Source organism: Coregonus clupeaformis, chromosome 11 (genome assembly GCF_020615455.1).
Source record: "Coregonus clupeaformis isolate EN_2021a chromosome 11, ASM2061545v1, whole genome shotgun sequence".
NCBI lineage: Eukaryota > Metazoa > Chordata > Actinopteri > Salmoniformes > Salmonidae > Coregonus > Coregonus clupeaformis.
The window spans coordinates 41,909,724-41,935,471 of record NC_059202.1 but is presented as its reverse complement, the minus strand read 5'-3'; the positions used below and the strand labels follow the sequence as shown (position 1 = coordinate 41,935,471).

Here is a 25,748-nt window from a genome sequence, read left to right as displayed (position 1 = left end):
TTGCCTCACTCTGTTCTAATTACTCTGCCAGCTGAACTGCATTTCCCCACTACCTCTCCCAGTATATCAAGCCCTGGTTTTCAGCCAAGCCCTGTCAGATCGTCTTCAAACCCGGACCAGTAACCTGCCTGTCTGCGCTCTGACTCCTGTTTGTGATACCCGATCCTTTCTTGACTGCCTCCTTGTTCTACTGCCCCGTCTATCCCAACCTGCCTTCTGGACCTCGACTACTCTCCGATCTTCAGCCCCTCCGGTAACTCGTTTCTGCCTTCTGTCTCTCACCACGATATTTGCCCAGCCCTGATCTGTACTTCTGCCTGCCATTCATATTGCTGTTGTGTGTGTGTGTTCCCCCAGGTCTCCGACCACCAGATGAGCGTGCCCAGACGTTTCACCACCCTCAGCCCGATACGCCGCTCCATCACTGGGGAACACACACACTAAGCACTTGGACTGGACACCCCCGGACATTTGGTGACCCCCGGAGCACAGGTACCCACAGGAGGACCCTGAAAGACCCCTGACACCCCTGGGACTCCTCTTCCCGCCTGTAACCTTGAATAAAGAACTCTGTATTTGAACTTGCGCTCTTGGGTCCTCTTCTGTTCGTGACAGAACGATCTGACCATCATGGACCCAGCGCACTCCCTGACCACGATGGAGGAAGAGCCAGAGAGGACTGCCCTACAGCGACTGGAACGCTCTGAGGGAGACATAAATCGGATGGCTGGCGACATCGCTTCCCCTTCTCCAGCTATTCAACCAGCAGCAACAACAGTTCCAACTGCAGCAACAACAGCTAGCCCAAGCCCTGCAACTACTCTCAAGCCCGGCTACTCCACCTGCACCCCCCTGGTCCTTTTGTTCCTGTACCACCGATACTCCTTCATCCCTCCGCTGGAGGTCCCAATGCTGCAGGCCCGGCAGTGCTGCCACCAGATCCCCACGCTCCTGAACCAAGGATTGGGAACCCGGAACGTTTTGATGGCAACCAGAAGCAAGTAAGACCATTCTTGAGCAGCTGCCGAATCCAGTTTGCACTACAGCCCAGGACTTTCTCAACAGAGGGAGCCAAGGTGGGGTATGTCATCACACATCTCACCGGTCGAGCTCGGTTGTGGGGAACGGCGGAATTCGACCGGCAAACCCCCAGCCTGTGCCTCCTTCAGTGCCTTTGAGGAGGAGATGTTAAAGGTCTTTGACCTAGGCTCGCCAACAGCCGAAGCGTCACAAGCTCTGCTCACCATCCGTCAGGGCAATCGGACAGTGGCAGACTTCTCCATTGACTTTCGTACCCTGGCCAGTCAAAGCTCGTTTAACCCAGAGGCACTGGTGCAAGCCTTCCTCCATAGCCTGGCGGACTATATCAAGGACGAGCTTGTTTCCCATGACCCGCCCTCAACGCTTGATGCCGCCATTGACCTTGCCGTTCGCATTGACCGCCGTATACAGACCCGGAGGAGGGAGAAGGGCCGTCTCAGTCAACCTGCCATCCGTACTGGTCGATACCGCTTCTGTCCAGCCCCTGCCTGTCAAGTCCCATAGCCAACTCAATCAGCCTGAGCCCATGGAGATTGGCCGTGCCTCTCTGACTCCCGAGGAGCGTCGGCGCCGTCTAAGCTCCAACCTTTGCCTCTACTGTGGTGGCGAGAATCACCGTGTCGCTACTTGTCCGGCAAAAGCCGCAGCTCACCAGGTGTAGGGGAGATCCGGGTGAGCTCAACAAGCCTTCAGTCTCCCTCCATCCGAAAGACCCTGCTTCATCTCCGCCTTCAGCTTTCTGACAAGACTCATACATTGGCCGCCCTTGTGGATTCCGGAGCCGAAGCAAACATCATGGACCCTGAGCTTGCACAGCAACTGGGCGTGAACCATCATCAACTGACACAACCCATTCCTGCACGAGCCCTGGATGGGCATCATCTTGGCACTGTCACTCATATCTCCGCCCCTGTGACAATCCTGCTGTCAGGAAACCACCAGGAGTCCATCCAGTTTCACCTCCTACACTCACCTGGCCAACCACTCATTCTTGGATACCCGTGGCTCCGTCAGCACAACCCCCCACATCGACTGGGAGACAGGAACAGTCCGTGAGTGGGGAAGGAGTTGTCACCAGACCTGTTTAAGGGGGGCCACCCTGCCCGTTCACCGGGAAGGATCTAGCGCTACCTCCGACATATCCAATGTTCCGGCCTGTTACCACAGCCTGAAAGAGGTGTTCAACAAATCCAAGGCGACATCTCTACCCCCCACACAGACCCTATGACTGCGCGATTGATCTCCTGCCTGGCACAGCACCTCCCAAGGGTCGTCTGTATTCACTGTCAGCCCCGGAAAGAAAGGCCATGGAGGACTACATTAATGACTCTCTTGCCTCCGGGATAATTAGACCGTCGTCTTCCCCCCGCAGGAGCGGGATTCTTCTTTGTCGGCAAGAAGGACGGTTCTCTTCGTCCATGCATAGATTACCGGGGTCTGAAACGACATCACGGTTAAGAATCGCTACCCACTGCCCTTACTTTCGTCTGCCTTCGAACTGCTGCAGGGAGCCACTGTATTCACTAAGCTGGACCTTCGCAATGCCTACCATCTGGTGCGGATGAGGGAGGGAGACGAATGGAAGACAGCGTTCAACACACCAACCGGCCACTATGAATATCTCGTCATGCCCTTCGGCCTCACCAATGCCCCAGCAGTTTTTCAAGCCCTAGTGAATGATATCCTCAGGGACATGCTAAATACGTTCGTATTTGTGTACCTTGACGATATTTTAATATTCTCAAAGACTCTGTCAGAACACACGCACTCACGTCCGGTTGGTCCTGCGCCGCCTGCTGGAGAACTCTCTTTTCGTGAAGGCAGAGAAGTGCGAGTTCCATGCCAAGACCGTTTCATTCCTGGGGTATGTGGTGACCGAGGGCAGCATTCAGATGGATCTCACGAAGGTGTCGGCTGTCACTTCCTGGCCAGTTCCTGAGTCTCGGAAGAAGTTGCAACAGTTCCTGGGCTTTGCCAACTTTTATAGGAGATTCATCAGAAACTTTAGCACAGTGGCTGCACCCCTCACGGCGCTAACCAGCACTAAACAACCGTACCAATGGACATCAGCTGCTGATAAGGCCTTCAATATCCTCAAGACATGTTTCACTTCTGCTCCCATCCTCCAGATGCCAGATGCAGCAAGGCAGTTTGTGGTGGAGGTAGATGCTTCGGACGTGGGAGTGGGTGCAGTGCTTTCTCAAAGAGCAGCTGAGGATGGCAAGATGCACCCCTGTGCCTTCTACTCCCGTCGAGCTAACCCCTGCCGAATGCAACTACGACATTGGGAACCGCGAGCTGTTGGCTGTCAAGCTCGCCCTTGAAGAATGGCGGCACTGGTTAGAGGGGTCAAAGGAACCATTCGTAGTGTGGACAGACCACAAGAACCTGGAGTATATCCAAACAGCCAGGAGGCTGAACTCCCGTCAACAGCGGTGGTCTCTGTTCTTTACGCGCTTCAATTTCACGCTCTCCTACCGCCCGGGATCTCGCAACATCAAACCTGATGCTCTTTCCCGGATGTTTCAGAAGGACGAGACCACCGCCATGACAGCTCCCATTCTCCCCAGCCACTTGGTCGTAGCGGCCCTCACCTGGGAGATCGAGAAGCAGGTCATGGAGGCTCTTCGGGACCAGCCAGGTCCAAGCACCAGCGCCCCCAACCGTCTGTTTGTTCCAGCAAATCTCAGGTCACCTGTGATTCAGTGGGGGCACGAATCCCGTCTGGCCTGTCATCCCGGCATCACTCGCACCCTTCATCTGGTCCGCCAGCGGTTCTGGTGGCGGGGGATGAGACGGGATGTCCGAGAATTCATCCGAGCTTGTCCCACTTGTAACCGAAACAAGACTCCCAACCAGCCTCCTGCTGGGTTGCTGCAACCCCTACTCATACCCAAGAGGCCCTGGTCCCACGTTTCACTGGACTTTGTTACGGGCCTTCCGCCCTCTGACGGACACACAGTCATCCTTACCATTGTTGACCGCTTTAGTAAGATGACCCACTTCGTGCCCCTTCCCAAACTACCCTCTGCTAAAGAGACCTCCCAGGTGGTCCTGGAACATGTGTTTCGTATCCATGGCCTACCCCAGGATATAGTGTCAGACCGGGGCCCGCAATTCTCAGCAACCTTTTGGAAGGAGTTCTGTCATCTCCTTGGGGCCACCGCCAGCCTATCGTCTGGATTCCACCCGCAGTCAAACGGCCAGACTGAACGCATGAACCAGGAGCTGGAGAAGGCACTGAGGTGTGTGGCTTCCCAAAATCCCCGGGCCTGGGCTCAACACCTGCTCTGGGTGGAATATGCCCATAATTCACTCACCAGTTCCTCCACCGGGCTCTCCCCCTTTCAGTGTGTCTACGGGTATCAACCTCCACTGTTTGCCAGCCAGGAGGCGGATGCCACCTGTCCGTCTGCTCTTGCGTATGCCCGCCGCTGCCGCCGCACTTGGGCCCAGGCTCGCACTGTGCTCCTGAAGTCTGGAACCAGCTACGCCGTCCGGGTGCCAACCGACGGAGGACCCCAGCACCTACTTACCGGGTTGGTCAGAAGGTCTGGCTGTCTGCCCGGGATCTGCCGCTGCGGGTTGTATCACGAAAGCTGGCCCCTCGCTTCATTGGTCCTTTTCCTGTGCAGAAAGTCATCAGTCCAACGGCGGTCCGACTTCAGTTGCCCGCTTCCATGCGGGTCCACCCCACCTTCCACGTCTCCAAGGTCAAGCCGGTCCATGAAAGTCCCCTGGTCCCTGCAGCTCCGGCGCCACCTCCTCCGCGCCTCGTAGATGGCGGTCCTGTCTTCACCGTCCGGCGGCTGCTCCGCTCTAGGCGAAGGGGTAGGGGTCTCCAGTACCTCGTTGATTGGGAGGGATATGGTCCAGAGGAGAGGACCTGGATCCCGGCCAGGAGGATAGTGGACCGGACCCTTATCACTGACTTCCACCGACTACATCCTGATCAGCCTGCAATCCGTAGGGGCCGTCCAAGAGGGGTTCCTAGCCGTCCGGCCCGCCCTGCTCCTGTCTCAGTGCCTGTCCTGTCTCCCGACCGTGACCCTCCAGCTCCTTCTGAGGATGAGGAGATTCACTCGGACCGCTCGGAGGAGTTCTGACCCGCCGCCTGCTCCCCTCCACCCTCCCGGCATGATGTTGTTCTTGGGACTTCTGGGGCCGTCCCTTGGAGGGGGGTCCTGTCATGAGCACTCTCTCTCCCTGGTAGCAACATTAATTGCATTCAATTATCTTCCACTCTGCTCACCTCCCTCTCTCTACTCAGCCTAACTAGCTCCACCTGCCCTGCTCTGCTCTTGTTACCTGGCCAGCTGCACTGCATTTCCCACTCACCATCCTCACCTTGCCTCACTCTGTTCTAATTACTCTGCCAGCTGAACTGCATTTCCCCACTACCTCTCCCAGTATATCAAGCCCTGGTTTTCAGCCAAGCCCTGTCAGATCGTCTTCAAACCCGGACCAGTAACCTGCCTGTCTGCGCTCTGACTCCTGTTTGTGATACCGATCCTTTCTTGACTGCCTCCTTGTTCTACTGCCCCGTCTATCCCAACCTGCCTTCTGGACCTCGACTACTCTCCGATCTTCAGCCCCTCCGGTAACTCGTTTCTGCCTTCTGTCTCTCACCACGATATTTGCCCAGCCCTGATCTGTACTTCTGCCTGCCATTCATATTGCTGTTGTGTGTGTGTGTTCCCCCAGGTCTCCGACCACCAGATGAGCGTGCCCAGACGTTTCACCACCCTCAGCCCGATACGCCGCTCCATCACTGGGGAACACACACACTAAGCACTTGGACTGGACACCCCCGGACATTTGGTGACCCCCGGAGCACAGGTACCCACAGGAGGACCCTGAAAGACCCCTGACACCCCTGGGACTCCTCTTCCCGCCTGTAACCTTGAATAAAGAACTCTGTATTTGAACTTGCGCTCTTGGGTCCTCTTCTGTTCGTGACATTAGTTGGCTGTCAACAGTTTAGTGAAACATGTTAAGTTGCGAAAACATGTTACTATATGTTCCCGAACAGATTCAACTTTGTTTCCAAATTAAGCACTAAATAATAATAATAATATGCCATTTAGCAGACGCTTTTATCCAAAGCGACTTACAGTCATGCGTGCATACATTTTCTTTTGTGCATGGGTGGTCCCGGGGATTGAACCCACTACCTTGGCGTTACAAGCGCCGTGCTCTACCAGCTGAGCTACAGAGGACCACACTAGGTAGCTGCAGGAACAAGGTTGGAGAGCCCATGCAGAGTTTGTGCGGAATATCACCTGTCGGGCAGCGAGAGCATGCTCCTCAAACAGTGGTTGATGCATGGAGTGAAATAAGTGTTCTTATATGTATTTCTCAGCTGTTCATATTAAGCACATGCTCCACTATAAAACCGAAGAAGCCTACAAAACGGCCGGTGGGAAAGCGCGTGGCCTCCATTCACTAATTTGAGTGCATTCAGATGACAGGTCTTTTTTCTCCTGCCCATTTGATCACTTGATGAGGCAAGGAACAGAGTGCAAGCTTTTTTTGCTACTTTCTCAAATCATCAATAGCCTATAGTCGCACCATGCAGCCCATTTATGTTGATTTCTAAGACATTCTAAGGTTTGTATCATTCACAACTAAAGTTGCCAAATAACTCTAAATCTAGCATATAGGACCTGTTTTAAATGATCACTTTTATGCTCAACATAGCCACTTCATATGCGCACTTGCTCCGTAATGGGAAAAATATCCTTTCTATTTTATTCAGCTAAGTTCAATTATATTCTTCTTGCTATAAAATAATGGCACTTATTGCATATCTTGTCAGCTAAATGAACAACCCTACAGCCTATGGCATGGAGCATAGCCAGATAGCATAGGCCTACAGTAGGCCAACTCATATTCTGTTCACCAGAAATACATTTTCTTCATATTAAAATACTAAAATAAATAATAGAGTTATTGCGATGGAGTACATTAAATTGGTTTATTAGACTTATTTAAATGTAGATGTTTCAAAGGCGCGCATCAGCGGCTTGAATGTGTGGAGGTCTGGAGATGCTGTATGTGTTTATGTTAATGAACGGTTGCGCTAACCCTCCCCCTTGACAGTTTGCCGTATTCGAATATGGGTGTCTGGGTCCAGAGATGGAGTTACTGCTCTGAGGCTGCATTTCAATATGGAAGATTAGATGTGTTGTCAGACTTAAAGCTCTCCTCCCAAAACTGCACTATGACCCTAAACGGTCCCGCTTTAAATGACGTTCAGCTTACAAAGGCTTCATAAAGCCTTCAAATCAAATCAAATCAAATTTTATTGGCCACATGCGCCGAATATAACAGGTGCAGACATTACAGTGAAATGCTTACTTACAGCCCTTAACCAAGAGTGCATTTATTTTTAACAGAAAAGTAAAAATGAAACAACAACAAAAAAAGTGTTGAGAAAAAAAGAGCAGAAGTAAAATAAAATAACAGTAGGGAAGCTATATATACAGGGGGGTACCGGTGCAGAGTCAATGTGTGGGGGCACCGGCTAGTTGAGGTAGTTGAAGTAATATGTACATGTGGGTAGAGTTAAAGTGACTATGCATAAATAATTAACAGAGTAGCAGCACCGTAAAAGGATGGGGTGGGGGGGCAGTGCAAATAGTCCGGGTAGCCATGATTAGCTGTTCAGGAGTCTTATGGCTTGGGGGTAGAAGCTGTTGAGAAGTCTTTTGGACCTAGACTTGGCACTCCGGTACCGCTTGCCGTGCGATAGCAGAGAGAACAGTCTATGACTAGGGTGGCTGGAGTCTTTGACAATTTTGAGGGCCTTCCTCTGACACCGCCTGGTATAGAGGTCCTGGATGGCAGGAAGCTTGGCCCCAGTGATGTACTGGGCCGTACGCACTACCCTCTGTAGTGCCTTGCGGTCGGAGGCCAAGCAGTTGCCATACCAGGCGGTGATGCAACCAGTCAGGATGCTCTCGATGGTGCAGCTGTATAATTTTTTGAGGATCTGAGGACCCATGCCAAATCTTTTCAGTCTCCTGAGGGGGAATAGGCTTTGTCGTGCCCTCTTCACGGCTGTCTTGGTGTGTTTGGACCATGATAGTTCGTTGGTGATGTGGACACCAAGGAACTTGAAGCTCTCAACCTGTTCCACTACAGCCCTGTCGATTCATAATGCCTTCATAAGCACTACGTAAATGTGTTACAAATATCTATAACCGTATGTCATGCTTTATAAAGGGTTCATAAATGTGGCATAACTGTGTGACATAATCACCAATGTGACATAACCCACTATGTCGTAATATGATATAAACATGTGCTTTATAAAGGGTGACATGTTGGGTTGAAGGATTGGAATGCTAGTCACATTACACCTAATCTCGTACCCAGACACTTCCGCCCAATTGTGCGGAAGGTCTGCTGGACCAATGCATCAAGCTTGGCCTTCATTAGTAGGGATTGTGGAAATGGGCAGGATTTAGCCATAATTCTGACTTTTTTGTTGTTTTGACAATGACAAATACTTTACTCAATAAGGTCACTCCTATAGAATTCTACGGTCACTTCTGAATGGTTGATATCCCAGGCTTATATGTGCTGTGGGCGCAATAGTCTGGGGACGACGTTACACCAAGAAACACTTACCTTAATGAAAGCCAACCTAAAGATATTTAAAGTGGCTTTCTTTTGGAACCAAGTTACATGTTCCTCAGTACACAAACACGCACACAACAAAAATGAGCCATACCATGTAGTGTTGGGCCCATCAGCTCTTTGACACATTCACCCACTTGATGGACCTGCAAAGCTTGTGTGTGTGTCAGAGCCAAGATGATTTGGAGTGGTCCAGCCTGAGACCCCCGCACCAGGTATTTCTCTTCTGTTCCCATGCTGGAGACCATGGCTGAAAGATCAGCCACAAAATGTGGAACCATTGTAACAGATTGTAATCAAGCCCTGGTCTCCAGCATGGGAACAGAAGAGAAATACCTTGTGCGGGGGTCTCAGGTTGGACTACTCCAAATAATCTTGGCTCTGACACACACACAAGCTTTGAAGGTCCATCAATCCATGTAAATACCTCTCACAACCTACAGTAACCTGTGGATCATGGAATAACCTTCATAAATCAGCACAACCTAAAAACCGTATTTATTTACACTTTATGTAGTGTCCTACAATACTTAGTTTGAAGTGAGACACCATCGGTAATTCATAAAACATCCATAAAGAGTCTATATTGCATGACGCTGTACTTCATTTAAAGTCAGACCCCTTTGGTCATTTATAACACCTACAGTACCAGTCGAATGTTTGGACACACCTACTCATTCATGGGTTTTTCTGTATTTTTACTATTTTCTTCATTGTGGAATAATAGAGAATACATGAAAACTATGAAATAGCACATATGGAATCATGTAGTAACCAAAAAAGTGTTAAAAAAGTCAAAATATGTTTTAGATTTTAGATTCTTCAAAGTAGCCACCCTTTGCCTTGATGACAGCTTTGCACACTCTTGGCATTCTCTAAACTAGGGTCATGAGGAATGCTTTTCCAACAGTCTTGAATGAGTTCCCACATATGCTGAGCACTTGTTGGCTGCTTTTCCTTCACTCTGTAGTCCAACTCATCCCAAACCATCTCAATTGTGTTGAGGTCGGGTGATTGTGGAGGCCAGGTCATCTGATGAGCACTCCATCACTCTCCTTCTTGGTCAAATAGCCCTTACACAGCCTGGAGGTGTGTTTTGGGTCATTGTCCTGTTGAAAAACAAATGATAGTCCCACTAAGCGCAAACCAGATGGGATGGCATATCACTGCAGAATGCTGTGGTAGCCATACTGGTTAAGTGTGCATTGAATTCTAAATAAATCACAGACAGTGTCACCAGCAAATCACCTCCATACCATCACACATCCTCCTCCATGCTTTGCGTTGGGAACCACACATGCAGAGATCATCCGTTCACCTACTCTGCGTCTCACAAAGACACGGCGGTTGGAACCAAAAATCTCAAATTTGGACTCATCAGACCAAAGGACAGATTTCCACCGGTCTAATGTCCATTGCTCGTGTTTCTTGGCCCAAGCAAGTCGCTGCTTCTTATTGGTGTCCTTTAGTAGTGGTTTCTTTGCAGGAATTCGACCATGAAGGCCTGATTCACAAAGTCTCCTCTGAACAGTTGATGTTGAGACATGTCTTTTACTTGAAGCATTTATTTAGGCAGGAATCTGAGGTGCAGTTAACTCTAATAAACTTATCCTCTACAGCAGAGGTAACTATGGGTCTTCCTTTCCTGTGGCGGTCCTCATGAGAGCCATTTTCATCATAGCGCTTGATGTTTTTTGCGACTGCACTTGAATGTAAGAAACTTTAAAAGATCTTGACATTTTCCGGACTGACTGACCTTCATGTCTTAAAGTAATGATGGACTGTCGTTTCTCTTTGCTTATTTGAGCTGTTATTGCCATAATATGGACTTGGTCTTTTACCAAATAGGGCTATCTTCTGTATACCTTGTCACAACATAACTGATTGTCTCAAATGCATTAAGAAGGAAATAAATTCCACATATTAACTTTTATCAAGGCACACCTGTTAATTGAAGTGCATTCCAGGTGACTACCTCATGACGCTGGTTGAGAGAATGCCAAGAGTGTGCAAAGCTGTCATCAAGGCAAAGGGTGGCTACTTTGAAGAATCTCAAATAGAAAATATATTTTGATTTGTTTAACACTTTTTTGGTTACTACATGATTCCATATGTGTTATTTCATAGTTTTGATGTCATCACTATTATTATTATACAAACTTTTGACTGGTACTGTACATAAATGCCTTGTATCATATGACACTGTACTTACTATAAAGTCAAACACCTTTGGTCATTCATAACACATACATAAAGGCTTAATGATGTAAACACAAATGTATTAACACTTAGGGAATCATCACTAACAGCTAAAACAATTAAACATTAAGGACATGTTCAAACCATATATTTCCTTTTATTTGCAAATGTTTATAACAATACAAATACATTAAGTTTAAAAAAGTCCAGCAATGCAATTACATTGAACATTTCACAGGACTGTGAATAGTGTAGCTTGTCCTTGAACTGGCAGACAAATGGTTCTTGCCTCTCTGCCTGCTGGAAGTACTGCATGTTGGTTCCAACCTTAAAAGTAACAACAAATCTAGCAGGTCTGTTAGGAAATGCTTCTGTCACAAAATCTGGATAAGGGCATTTCTGTGCTGCGCCCGAAACTCTAAATGGGGAGATGGGAAACTCCATTTAATTCATATTATTATAGTCCTCTTTTATTTCCAAATGTAATGACATGACAATGACATGTGGATGTATCTAAGGGGATTTTTATTTAGCTGAGCCTGCTAGCTAGCAACATTTCAGCTAGCTAGCAATTGCTGTGAAGTCACCGAAATTATTTGAAATAACGACTGAGGTAGCTACAGTATGTAATCTAACTTAAAACTTAACTACTACAAACTAATTTAAATTACAATAAATAAAGGTACACTTTTTTTCACTGTACGTTGACACCACAATTAGGCATATGATTTGCGAACACATCACATTCTCAGCGTCTCCTCAGAAACACTAAAAAAATATTTCCGGGTCATGGAATTTCTGAAATTTTCAAAATAACCCCCCCCCCCCGACGTAATAATATAAAAGTGTCAACAACCTGTATTTATTAATGATATATGAAAAATACTTGTCTAAACCAGGGTCGCAACTTTCTGAAATAGTATGTTTGCCCCCCCTAGTTTTAGCATTGGAATGTGATACAAAACGCGGCAACGGTGTGCTTTAGGACCATGCGGACACCTCCGAGTGGTCGAGTAGGCTGTTCGGAGTGTTTATGCTACTGGATTTAGGACCGAGCGGACACCACAGAGCGGGCTGACAGGTTGTGTGAAGGCAAAGCTTCTGGAAGGCTGGCTGGACCAGCACGGGAGAGTTGAGCATGGTTCAGTGTACGTGTTGCGCTCTTTCACCGAGTTGTAAAAGGTAGCAGAACATAAACTGGCTACTGTTTAGTTGACTGATGTAGCTGGCAAGGTAACTGCTGTTTAACTTAACAGGAAAAAAAACTAAACTAATTTTAATACGCAGTGCTGAGCTAGTATTGTAACTGACATGTAACATTAGCTAATATTTCATCCCCTCTCGACTGAGCTCTTGCCTCTAGTTATCTGTCAGATAGCGATATGAGGTGGCTATTATAACTATGTAAATGAGCTTGGCAAGCTCCCCAGACGTTCCAAGAATGTCTTCCAGATCCTGGATGTAAACTGGGGACACCGGTCAGACACTATGTCCTCTGGCACCCCGTAGTGCCGGAAGACGTGAGTAAACAGGGCCTCCACAGTCTGCAGGGCCGTGGGGAGACCGGGCAGAGGAAGGAGGCGGCAGGCTTTTGAAAAGCGGTCCACAACGACCAGGATGGTGGTGTTACCATGAGAGAAGGGAAGATCAGTAAGAAAGTCAATACACAAGTGGGACCATGGCCGTTGTGGAACTGGTAAGGGTTATAACTTACCCGCTGGGAGGTGCCTAGGTGCCTTACTCTGGGCGCACACCGAGCAAGAGGAGACATACACCCTCACGTCCTTAGCTAAGGTAGGCCACCTGTACTTTCAGGTCAGGCAGCACACTGTACAGCCGATGCCTGGGTAAAAACAGAGGAGGGGGACGTGTGTGCCCAATAGATCAGACGGTCACGGACAAGAGACGGCACGTACTGCAGCCCAGCTGGGCACTGAGGTGGAGATGGCTCTGTGCGTAACTACCGCTCTATGTCCGCATCCATCGCCCACGCTACCGGCGCCACAATGCAGGAGGCCGTGAGTATGGGGGTGTTGTCTATGGCCCTCTCCTCTGTGTCGTACAGCCATGACAGTGCGTCTGCCTTCACATTCTTCGTACCCGGGATGTAAGACAGTGTAAAATCAAACCGGGTGAAGAATAGGGCCCACTTGGCCTGGCGAGGGTTCAGCCTCCTCGCTGCCCGGATGTACTCCAGGTTACGGTGGTCCGTCCAGATGAGGAAAGGGTGTTTTGCCCCCTCTAGCCAGTGCCTCCATACGGTCAGGGCTCGGACAACAGACAACAGATCTCGATCACCAACGTCGTAGTTCTACTCCGTCGGGCTGAGCTTCTTGTAGAAGAAGGCAGAGGGGCAGAGCTTGGGTGGTGTGATAAGACAACGCTATCCCTACCTCGGACGCATCCACAGCTAGACACCTACCCTGACACTCTCCCAACCACCCGGTGTGAACATTCTGCGGCCATGAAAAGGTGGGGTTGTGTAGTGCTAACCAGGGAAGACCCAACACAACAGGGAAATCCGTAGACTCTATAATAAAAAAAGTGACTTGCTCTCTATGGATCTTGTGCGTAACCATTGTGACTGGTGCTGTAACTTCCCTAACGAACCCAGACCCTAATGGTCGACTGTCAAGTGCTTTGATGGGTAGTAAAATGGATAGGGGAACCAGAGTAATACCTAGACTATGAGCTAACAACCTATCCATAAAGTTCCCAGCTGTGCCTGAATCGATCAGCGCCTTACACTGGGAAACTACTGTATAATCAGGGAAAGTGATGTGTATGGTGCAGTGCGCAGCAGAGGGCTCTGAACGAGTGTGGGTTTGCACTACCTGGGGTGACGCGAGAGTGCCCTGCCTGCCGCCTCCAGACCCGGAAGAACCCTGAAGACAGCGTGCAGCCGAATGTCCTCTCCTGCCACAAGGATGACACTGGTGCTGTCGTCCTCCGTTTTCCCAGATCACTGCCAACCCAGCTTCATTGGAACTGATTCCGGGTTGAGGGGAGGTGAAATGGGCAGGCCCCCTCCAGGACGTCCTCTTGCAGCTAGCAAGTTGTCCAACTGGATGGCCATGTCCACCAGCTGGTCGAAAGTCAACACGGTATCCCGGCATGCTAGTTCCTTCGGACGTCCTCTCGCAGGCTGCACCGGAAATGGTCGATGAGGGCCCGCTCGTTCCACCCGGACCCAGCCGCTAGAGTACAAATCTCCAGTGCAAAGTCCTATTCGGTCCTCGTCCCCTGCTTCAGTTGGACCAGCACTCGCCCGCCTCTCTTCCTTCGAGCGGGTGATCGAAAACTGCCCGGAAGAGGCGAACGAACTCCCTGTAGTTGTCCAACGCGGCTCCTCCTTCACACCAGATCGCTTTGGCCCACTCCAGGGCTTTCCTTGAGAGGCAGGAGACGAGGGCGGACACCTTCTCCCGCACCGATGGAGCCGGGCTGATGGACGAGAAGTAGATCTCCAGCTGCAGGAGGAATCCCTGGCAGCGGGCAGCTGTCCCGTCATAATCCTTTGGTCTGGAGAGATGAATCCCTCTGGGTGCTGGGGTGTGGGTGGCTGGATCCGGTCGCTCAGCTGGTCACGATGGGCCGGGTCCTCTCCTCTCCAGGTGTTGGATGACCTGGAGAACCCGATCCATCACTTCTCCCAAGCTGGCTAACATCGTAGCATGCTCCCGGACCCATGCCATGACTCCAGGCATGTGCTCTTCTGCTGCTGACTCCATGTCATGTGTGTGATTCTGTGGCGAGTGATTTGAAAGGAGTCAGGCGCAGGAGGGTAAATCACAGAATAAAAGGGTTTATTCCAAAGGCACAGTGGTACGCAGCAATGCGTCAAACACTGGGAATCAACAAGGCACACGCGTGAAATATCCTGGCGATACAAAATACAAGGAGCTCCACCGAGCTAAACTAACCTCCAAGGGGGCAGAGGGAACACTTATACAGGTACTGATGAGGGGATATGAACCAGGTGTGTGCAATAAACAATACAAAACAAATGGAATAATGAGATGAGGAGCGGCAGCAGCTAGAAGGCCGGTGAGGACAAACGCCGAAGCCTGCCCGAACTAGGAGAGGAGGCAGCTCCGGAGGAAGTCTTGACACCCACTCCCACCCGCACCCGCTGGCTTTCTGTCCGACTCCCACCTGCTACCGCAATAACTGATCCCAAACCCAATCGCAGTCCCACAATGTTATTTTCGGTGTACAGTATGTGACGCATCTCACTTGCCAGCCATGTTCCCAGGACTTTTGCGCCCTATAAGCAATATCAAATGCACAAAAATATCTTCAGAAATAGGTTAAATTACTATAGATTCTCACATGGCCCTTACATTGTATTACTGGTCTATATCAGCCAATATGCTAGATGTAGTTTGAAGAGAGCATTGTTGGAGAGACTTGCACTTTCTCTTGAGCTATTTTTATAGCCTATCTTTTAGGAGTGGGAAGATTCCCAGCAGGGTCAGACGGCCAGGGAAGACCATTCTACGGAGCTCAGGTGAATTTTGCCGCATATTCAGTGAATGATACAAAGTTCCATCTTGAATTGATGGGTAGACCTACAGTAGCTACAGGACAGCAGCTTAAGCTTAAAGCTACGGTCTGGGATCTAGGAGTAATTGATTCTATTGGATAATATAATGTATAAATGTACACCAAGGTAATTCTTTGTCATGCCTCATTTTAGTAGGATCAGATGGTGACATGGGTCTCAGCAGGGTCAGGCAGCCAGGGAAGACCAGTCTGTGACAGAGGTGAGGTGAATGTTTGCAGATACAACAGTTTATTCACTCTGTCCAGCAAAAACTGGACAAGCCAGAGGCTATTTTAAGGCAGTCTGACAAACTTCCAAAGTGGATATCCAAGGGTTGATATAGGCTTTTCCCGATGAGACATAACATGTCAAACAAAAAAGTGAGGAAGACGCTATTGATGATGATGAATGGATACAGATATGTTTGAATGCCCAGTCTTGTTCATATAATCTAAGACATAAATTACTGCAGTTTAAGACCATCCATAGAACGTACTATATGCCAGTGAAACTGAATATCATGCACTCAGAAATTGTATTATTCTGCTGGAGGTGTAAAGCAAAGAAGGGGATATATATAAAAAAAAAAAAAAAAAAAAAAAAAAAAAAGAAGGGGATATATTTGCATATGTTGTGGTCTTGTGAATGCTGGCTGAATTCTGGCAAAGAGTATGTTATTTTATCTCTTCTCCCTTCTTCCCCATGTTTTTTTTTTGCTTGGAAATGTTGATACTGGAGACTTATCAGAAGAAACTGTGTAATATAGCATTTATAGTGGCTAATGACTGCATTTCCATTAATTGGAAGGGATGGTTATCCTCCCACAATGTATGGAAGAAATGTCATGTTATGTACAGTATCACTAGATTTGTTTTAAGTTTAAGGGTATTGTCACGTTCGTTGAGTAAAGGATTGGACCAAGATGCAGCGTGGTATGCTCGTTTATTAAATAAACCCCGAACAAAACAACAAAAGCAACGTAACGTGAAGTTCTAAAGGCTAACATCAAACAAGCCAAACACACAGAAACAAAATCCCACAAAACAGGTAGGCAACATGGCTACCTAAGTATGATCCCCAATCAGAGACAACGATCGACAGCTGCCTCTGATTGGGAACCACACCTGGCCAACATAGAAATACACATTCTAGAAACTATCAACATTCACACCCTGACCAAACTAACAAGAAACAACAGGCATTAAAGGTCAGGGTGTGATAGGTATACTGTGCAACTTTCATAAGGTCTGGATGCCTTATATGGAATACTGTACGACAAAAGGAGTCTGTATTGAAAACATGCCCACGTCAGGGGAAATAACTATTTGTGACCGACCGGCTCGATTCGGTCTTATGTAGCAAAATTTGAAATTGTATTTGTTTACATTGGTTAAAAGTAGAGACTCAGAGCTAGACAATGGTGTATCATACACTACAGTTGAGGAACAATGGGAAATTAATTCTGCTTTGAAAGTTGATAAACTTGTAACCTCATTTTTGAGAAAATGGCCCTTGAATGTTTTGATACCCACTGGAGAGCACTTATTTGTATACACCCATTCAGCATCGTTCACAACCTCTTACGATTTAGCCCCACCCAGCACTTTAAGGATTCACATGTGAGGCTATGTACTAAACAACCAAAGATTTAATAATAAAATAATAATATGCCATTAAGCAGACGCTTTTATCCAAAGCGACTTACAGTCATGCGTGCATACATTTTTTTTGTGTATGGGTGGTCCCGGGGATCGAACCCACTACCTTAGCGTTACAAGCGCCGTGCTCTACCAGCTGAGCTACAGAGGATTTGACGACTAAAGGCTGGCTTATACTACGGGTGTGTTCATAAATTTAATCTGGAGTGCCAGAGTGTGCTCTAGGTGTTCGGAAACTCAGAGCGTTGTCAATTGTCTGTTCGTAAATTCAGAGCGTTTCACTCTCGGAGCGTTCAGAGCGCGCACAGGACGCTCTGGCCGAGGAGTAGGCTTGATCCGAGCATTCTGACCTAACAACAGCAGTCAAGCACCAAAGCTAAATGGCTAACGTTGGCTAGCTTGCTAGCCACTTCCAGACACAAATGAGAGAACAGCTCACTCTGACCATTTGACTTACCCTAGCAGAGCTGGTTAGGCTGTTTTTATGTTATTCAGAGCGTGGTTGAGCGTTGGTGACTGCAACTGTGCTGCTGGCAAAACATTTATTACGCCAACGTTTACTGACACCGGCCATATTCAACGGGTGTTGAGCGTTCGTAAATTCGTCAGTTATTCTGCGCTCTGGCACACTCAGACGAGAGTGCTCTGAAATCGGAGTAGATAGCCAGAGCGAATTTACCAGCTACGTAAAAAAAAAAGTATTGTGTAGTGGAGCTGCTTAAGTGTTGTTCTCTACTTTCTGGAGGTTGAGTTTTGAAATCAGTGGAATTAGAGTATGATAGCTAAAGAGATGGCGAAAACAGCTGTCTCCGGATTACATCTTCAAACTAAGGGCAACCATCGCATTCGTGACAGGGAGACACGTCCATCATGCATGATGTATATGGGTAAGATAGTCTAGCTACCTACATTTTCAGATATTCACGTTTCTAATTTTGACAAAAAGTGGTTTCATTTCAAGTTAAAGTGTACTGTTAGTTAGCTAGCTGGTTAGCTGGTTGGCTCGCTAGCTAACGTTACGTGTATGTTCTTATTATTCGTATCTCAGAGCCATTTGCTTGCTAACATTGAACCTGGTTTAGCTACCTTCAGATTCAAGCAGGGTAATAAATCATGAGTTGGGATTATGGTTCATTGTTTAACTAGCTAGCTAACAATAGCTGGCTGTCTCGCTAGCTAACATTATGTTTAGGATCTCATTATTTTTATCTCAGAGCCATTTGCTTGGCTAGTTAGAGCCTAACATTAGCTACCTAACATTGAACCTGGTTGGTTAGCTACCTGCAGATTCATGCAGGGTAGTAACATCATGAGTTGGGATTATGGTTCATTGTGATGATGATGATTATGATTGTGATGATGTTGATTATGATTATGGTTCATTGTGTTCTTCCTCATCATGTACCTGTGACAGGACGGCCCCTAGTCCCGTGTCATAGGCATCCATCTGCACCAGCATCGGTACCTGGAAATCGGGCGTCACGAGAATCGGATGGGAGCACTGGGCTTCCTTCAGGCGCCTGAACGCCGCTTCGGCCTCATCCAACCACTTCACTGTTTTTGAGAGGCGGGCCCTGGTCAGATCGGTAAGGGGGGAAGCTATAGCCGCAAAGTTGGGGATAAACCGGCTATAGTATCCCGCCAGCCCCAGGAAGGACTTGACCTGTGTCTTGGTGTGGGGAACGGGCCAGTCACGAACCACCTGGACCTTCCTCTCCTGGGCTTGACGTTCCCCCGTCCGATCAAATTCCCCAGTCCACTCCACTTCCTCGAACACCAGCTTGCATTTCTTGGGATTCGCTGTCAACCCGTCTTTCCTGAGCATGTCCAGTACCGCCAGGTGCTCTTCTAGGCCGCTGCATGCTGTTGGTGAGGTCAGAGGACTTGGTCCATCAGCAGCTGGAACGTGGGCAGGGCTCCATGGTTACCGAACCGGAGGACACGGTATTGGTATAAGCCGTCCAGGGGTCGAGAATGCCGTCTTCTCCCAGGAGGATGCTGCCAAGGGCAGCTGCCAATATCCCTTGGTCATGTCCAGGTGCTGTTGTACTGTGTCTTTCCCAATTCCTCGATGAGCTCGTCCACCCTCGGCATGGGGTAGGCATCGAACAAACTGATGTCGTTCACCCCCCGGAAGTAATTGCAGAAACGCAGACTACCGTTCGGATTAGACACCAACACAATGGGGCAGCACCAGGCGCTGTGGGACTCCTCGATGACTCCAATTCTCAGTGTACCTCCTGCTTCATGGTCTTCCTTCGTGCCTCGGGGATCCGGTATGGCATTTTTCATACTGTTTGTCTGGGCCCGTATGTGGACGTGGTGTTCAATGAGGGTCGTTCGGCCCAGCTTCTCGGAAAACACGGTGGTGTTCCGATCTTTGAGCTCCCGGAGCGCTTGCTTCTGGTCCGGTCCGAGGTCCTCATTGCTTGGGACCACCACCGGACCCGTTGACGTCCTGGATTTTGACGACATCACGGCCAAGGCTGTCCTTACCTGCCACCTCTTCAATAGGTTCATGTGGTAAATCTGTAGGGGTTTCCGTCTTCCCGGCTGCCGTATGTGGTAATTTATGGGTCCCAGCTTCTCTGGTCACCTCGTACGGCCCATGCCATGTGGCCAGGAACTTACTTTCTGCGGTGGGGAACAAAACTAGCACCTTGTCACCCACATGGAACTCTCAGGGCTGGGTATCCTGATTATAGACCTTGGCTTGGGCGCGCTGGGCCTTCTCCACATGTTCCGTTACCACTGGCCATTAGCTGTCATCCGTTCCCTCATCATCTCTACGTGTTCCACCATGCAGCGTAAGGGGGTCGACTGGGCTTCCCACACCTCCTTGGTGAGATCCAGTAGGCCGTGGGGTCTCCTCCCGTAGAGAAGTTCAAAAGGGGAAAACCCAGTGGAGGCCTGGGGCACTTCTTGGATCGAGAACATTAGGTAGGGTAGTAGCTGGTCCCAGTTCTTCCCGTCCCGCTCGATAACCTTCCGCAGCATTTGTTCAAGCATTTTATTGAACCGTTCGACGGGCCCATCCGTCTGCAGGTGAAAGACGTAGGTCCGGATCTTTTTTATCTGTAGGAGACCATACAAATCTTTCATTAGTTGGGACATGAACTCAGTACCTTGGTCCTTCAGGATCTCGTTCGGGATGCCCACCCGGCTGAAGAGGTGGAACAGCTCCCGGGCAATTCCCTTGGAGACTGCCGCCCATAGGGGAATGGCCTTGGGATATCGGGTGGCATAATCTACTATTACTAGGATGTACCGGTGTCCTTGGGCCGTTTTTACCAGGGCCCCACTATGTCCATGGTGATGCGTTCAAATGGCACTCCAATGATTGGTAGGGGAACCAGTGGGTTCCGGAAGTGTGCTTTTGGGGCAGTGATTTGACACTCCGGGCAGCTGTGACAATAGTCTTCCACGGCCCCCCTCAACCCGGGCCAGTGGAAGCGGGCGGTGATCCATTCCGGGGTCTTCACCATTCACAGGTGTGCCTCCAACAAGTGGGTGTGGGCCAGCTGAAGAATGGTTCCGCTGTACTGGCAGGGCAGCAACAGCACCTCTTGAAGCTCATCCTTTTTGTGCAACACCTGATACAACAGGTATTGTATTATTCTGAAATGGGGGTATCGCCAGTCACACACCCCCGGAAGAGGTTGGCCATCCACCGCTATCACCTGGGCCGCGGCGGCTTTCAAGTTCGGATCCTCCCACTGAGCTGTCCCGAATTGTCCCATCAGGGGGCTCAGGGCCGGTGTCTCGGAGGGTCCCTCGAAATCGAAGAGGGGGAGCATGGGCTCCTCCTCCGGTTGTTCACCAGGTGAGGTTGGTTCCGGCGACCCCTCGGACCCCGACTCCGGGTCTGTAGACACTGGGCTGGCAACCGCTTGCTTCCGGGCCGCGCAGGCAACGGTCCATCCCCTCTCTCGTTGGTCACCGGCTCGTACTCTTTTTCCCAGCTCGTGCCTCCACAGTGCCGCAAACAGCAGACAATCTTGTGTTGCTGGTACCGAGGAGGGGTACCCACAACTCAGGTACGGCACCCACCCTCATCTGGCAGCTCCCTTGTGTCGTCATGATGGTGGGCTGCCCGGTCAAATATCGCAGGATGTGACATAGTTTACTGCGTGGCCCGGCTCGTCTCCAGGGCCCGCTGATTGTATCGACTCCTCTCGACCCGGGCAATTCCATGCGAGGTGTCCCCAGGCGCCACACTCAAAACACCCCCTTAGGTCTTCATCCACCTGGGGTTGGCGGCAGCGGGTCGACTCTCCCCCGGCTCTATCTCCGCAGGTCTGCAGTCCTTTAGCCCGGGTGACTGTCGAATTTGGGAGTACGGTGGTGGGTTCGTCCTTCTGTCCCCTCTGACGGCTCCCGGATTCCGCCTGCGTCCCCTTCAGCAGGGCCTTGGTATTCTGGTGCGTGTTCACGGCTCCCAAGAGGTCCTCCAAGGTCTGGGGCGCGCGTAAGTTCGCAGTCGTGTGGTAGCGCCCGTAAGAAGTGATCCATGACCACTTTGTTGATAACGGGGAGGGTGGCTATGTCGGTTAGGAGCCATGCCCTGGTGATGCTCAGTAGGTCGCTCATCTGGACTCGGGGGGAAGCTTTGGCCACAAACCTACAGTTGGGCCCGACGGTCCAGGCTGTACCCTTAGCAGCTGAGTACCTCCCTCTTGAGTCAGCCGCCTGTTCGGTGTTGAGGTCATAATACGCCTTTTGGGCATCTCCGGACAGGAACGGGGCCAGCAGACTCGCCACTTCACCTTGGGCCATCCTTCCCGGAGTGCTGTCCGTTCGAAAGTGCAGAGGTAGGTCTCGATGTCGTCATCCTCCGTTAGCTTGATTAAAAACTGATTGGGATGCGATTCGGTCTGCGTTTCTCCTCGCAGCTTCCTGACATCCTCCAGCAAGTGGACATTCTGTAGATGCTGTTCTTCCAGCGTTCCTTCCTGAATGTCCTGTTGTGCTAGTTGGGCCCGAACGAACTAAGCTATCAACTTGTCCATGCTGTTGCTGCGTAAACGTCAACCCTGGACTGACCACGTTGTCAGACTTGCCCGCATTCTCCACCACTTTCAGACTTTTACACAGATCAGACATGGACATAAATGTGATAGCTCAGTTTCAATGGTGTTTATTTAAAACAATAAAGAAAAAGAAAAGAAACCATCTCCTCCTGGAGACCTCTTCTGGGTTACTGCCTTCTGGGCTTGGGGAATGCTGTTTCTTCTGGGGTAGAACACCAAGCCCCTCGGTTCTATCAGACCGTGAGGACATCTGTCCGGTAGCAACCTCTCACTACCTCCAACCCTCCAGTGTGGTGCCCTCCTGGCAGCTTTATGGGCCCTGTATGGCTGATGAGCAATCACCCAATTGATTTCTCACCAGCCTCAATCAGCCCGAAATAGTATTGTCTGGAGGCACGTCTAGACCTGGCACGTTCAGCAGAGGGAGCAAACTCAGCGTGATTTAGACTCCGTCTGTTACCAGGCCTCGACGAGTCTCCCCCTGGTGGCTTGACCGCGGTACGCCACATTTTTTACATTTTAGTCATTTAGCAGACGCTCTTATCCAGAGCGACTTACAGTTAGTGAGTGTATCCATTTCATACTGGCCCCCTGTGGGAAACAAATCCACAACCCTGGCGTTGCAAGCGCCATGCTCTACCAACTGAGCTACAGGGATCTGTATAAGGAATTTACAGTACCAGTCAAAAGTTTGGAGACACCTACTCATTCCATTGTTTTTCATGAGGTAGTCACCTGGAATGCTTTTCCAACCGTCTTGAAGGAGTTCCCACATATGCTGAGCACTTGTTGGCTGCTTTCCCTTCAATCTGTGGTCCAATTCATCCCAAACCATCTCAATTGGGATGAGGTCGGGTGATTGTGGAGGCCAGGTCATCTGATGCAGCACTCCATCATTCTCCTTATTGGTCAAATAGCCCTTACACAGGCTGGAGGTGTGTTTTGGGTCATTGTCCTGTTGAAAAACAAATGATAGTCCCACTAAGCGCAAACCAGATGGGATGGCGTATCGCTGCAGAATGCTGTGGTAGCCATGCTAGTTAAGTTTGCCTTGAATTCTAAATAAATCACAGACAGTGTCACCAACAAAGCACCCCCACACCATCACACCTCCTCCGCCATGCTTCACTGTGGGAACCGCACATGCGGAGATCATCCGTTCACCTACTCTGCGTCTCATAAAGACACAGAGAATTCTCAAATTTGGACTCATCAGACCAAAGGACAGATTTCCATCGGTCTAATGTCCATTGCTCGTGTTTCTTGGCCCAAGCACAACTATTCTTCTTATTGGTGTCCTTTAGTGGTGGTTTATTTGCAGCAATTCGACCATGAAGGCCTGATTCACGCAGTCTCCTCTGAACAGTTGATGTTGAGATGTGTCTGTTACTTTAACTCTGTGAAGCATTTATTTGGCCTGCAATCTGAGGTGCAGTTAATTGCCGATTTCTGAGGCTGGTAACTCTAATTAACTTATCCTCTGCAGCAGAGGTAACTCTGGGTCTTCCTTTCCTGTGGCGGTCCTCATGAGAACGAGTTTCATCATAGCACTTGATGGTTTTTGCGACTGCACTTGAAGAACCTTTCTTGAAATGTTCCAGATTGACTGACCTTCATGTCTTAAAGTAATGATGGACTGTCGTTTCTCTTTGCTTATTTGAGCTGTTCTTGCCATAATATGGACTGGGTGTTTTACCAAATTGGGCTATCTTCTGTATACCAACCCTACCTTGTCACTACACAACTGGTTGACTCAAACGCATTAAGAAGGAAATACATTTAGCTAATTAACTTTTAACAAGGCACACCTGTTAATTGAAATGCATTCCAGGTGACTACCTCATGAAGCTGGTTGAGAGAATGCCAAGAGTGTGCAAAGCTGTCATCAAGGCATAGGGGGGCTACTTTGAAGAATCTCAAATATAAAATACATTTTGATTTGTTTAACACTTTTTTGGTTACTACATTATTCCATATGTGTTATTTCATAGTTTTAATAATAATAATAATAATATGCCATTTAGCAGACGCTTTTATCCAAAGCGACTTACAGTCATGCGTGTATGGGTGGTCCCGGGGATCGAACCCACTACCTTAGCGTTACAAGCGCCGTGCTCTACCAGCTTATTATTCTACAATGTAGAAAATAGTAAATAGAAAGAAAAACCCTGGAATTAGTAGATGTGTCCAATCTTTTGACTGGGACTGTATATAGTTATAGTTGACAAAGGGTAACACTTTACTTGACACCCAGTGTCATGACCATGTCATATATGTCATAACAGCTGACAACCTGTCATAACACTGTCATGACCCATATATTTACACATTTTGTGACATATACTGTGTTTTTTATGGCGGTTTATCACATCTACATGAGTGTAAATACCCACATTTATTCAAATTAGTTTTTTTCCTTTCAAGAAGTTTCTGTTCATTTAAAGTTTTTTTCTTATATTTTTTGTTGTTGTTTTAAAGTCTTTACAGTCATGTTTTTTTCCATCATATTTTAAATAACTTGTAGAAAATACACTTTATGACACTGTCATGAAGCATTATGACCATCCTGTGTCACTTTACTTGGACTAAGAAAATACAGTTTATGACACTGTCAAGAAGCATTATGACCATCATAATCATATAAACCAGATAGGCCTATCACCTACATGCCCTTATATCAGTCATCAGTCAAAAAGAGAGTGTCTTGTCCTGCTTCTGAAATCTGCTTCTGCATTCATCCCAGTCATCAGCAACAGAGCATTGGGGTAGGTGCATGTCTGACATCAATGTGAACAAAACGTTTTAAGATACAGACAAAACAAAACATGAATTCTGTTCACAGGGAGGCCACTGTCCTCCCTCCACTCATTCATTGTTTTTGTCTAAAATGTCAAAGGTAATTTTAGGTTTGGCAACCCCAATGCTGGCGCCTGACACAACTGCTTCTTTAGCTCGACAAATGCTTCCTCACACTATTAACTCCACTCTAGTTTCTTGTGACCCCTCCTCCCTTTCGCCAATTCTATACAGCTATTTCAGAATAAGCAGAATAAAGTACCACGAGATTGAAAACCCAGTTTTCCTGAGTCTGCGAGGTTCCTGAGTTTGTTCAAGCCAAAGAATGAATTGTTCCTACTCGATCACGTGTAATGTGCTTCGTGACTTCCGAAATCAAAACCCCAAAATATGTTAGCTCTCTTTTCGCTGGTTGTACTTTCCCATATGATGCCTTGTGACCCCTCTCTACCAAACAGTTTACTAATGTGGTGATGTCTGCTATATGAATTTCTTCGTCATATACGCCAATAACAAATTAACTACATACTGTACCAACACAGAACCCTCAAATGTACACCGTTTAGTGATTGTTTAAATGTGGCGTGATACAAGTTGGACTATTTGTAAATATCATTTGTGCTCTCTATATACTGCCAATTTTAATATGTTAACTTTTAGAATCCACTGTCTTTGATTCTCACAAGGTTTATCCAACCCCAAAATCGGCTCCACATCCGTCGCCATGTAAAATTATGCAAGTATTGTTACTGGACCTATGTTCAAATACATAGGTAGTAGCTGTATCGCTTTCAATTCTTCCCGATACCCCACTAAATATAATACTTTTCCTGT

At 48.4% G+C, this 25,748-nt stretch overlaps 1 protein-coding gene across 1 annotated transcript; it reads right to left on the bottom strand.

Annotated features, from left to right (window-relative positions):
• Positions 1-18,460: 18,460 nt before the first annotated feature.
• LOC121555278 (uncharacterized mitochondrial protein AtMg00860-like) lies at positions 18,461-18,913 on the bottom strand. Its single transcript, XM_041869093.2, has one exon. It carries the CDS (start codon positions 18,911-18,913, stop codon positions 18,461-18,463), a length of 453 nt encoding a protein of 150 aa, XP_041725027.1.
• Between the last annotated feature and the right edge of the window lie 6,835 nt (positions 18,914-25,748).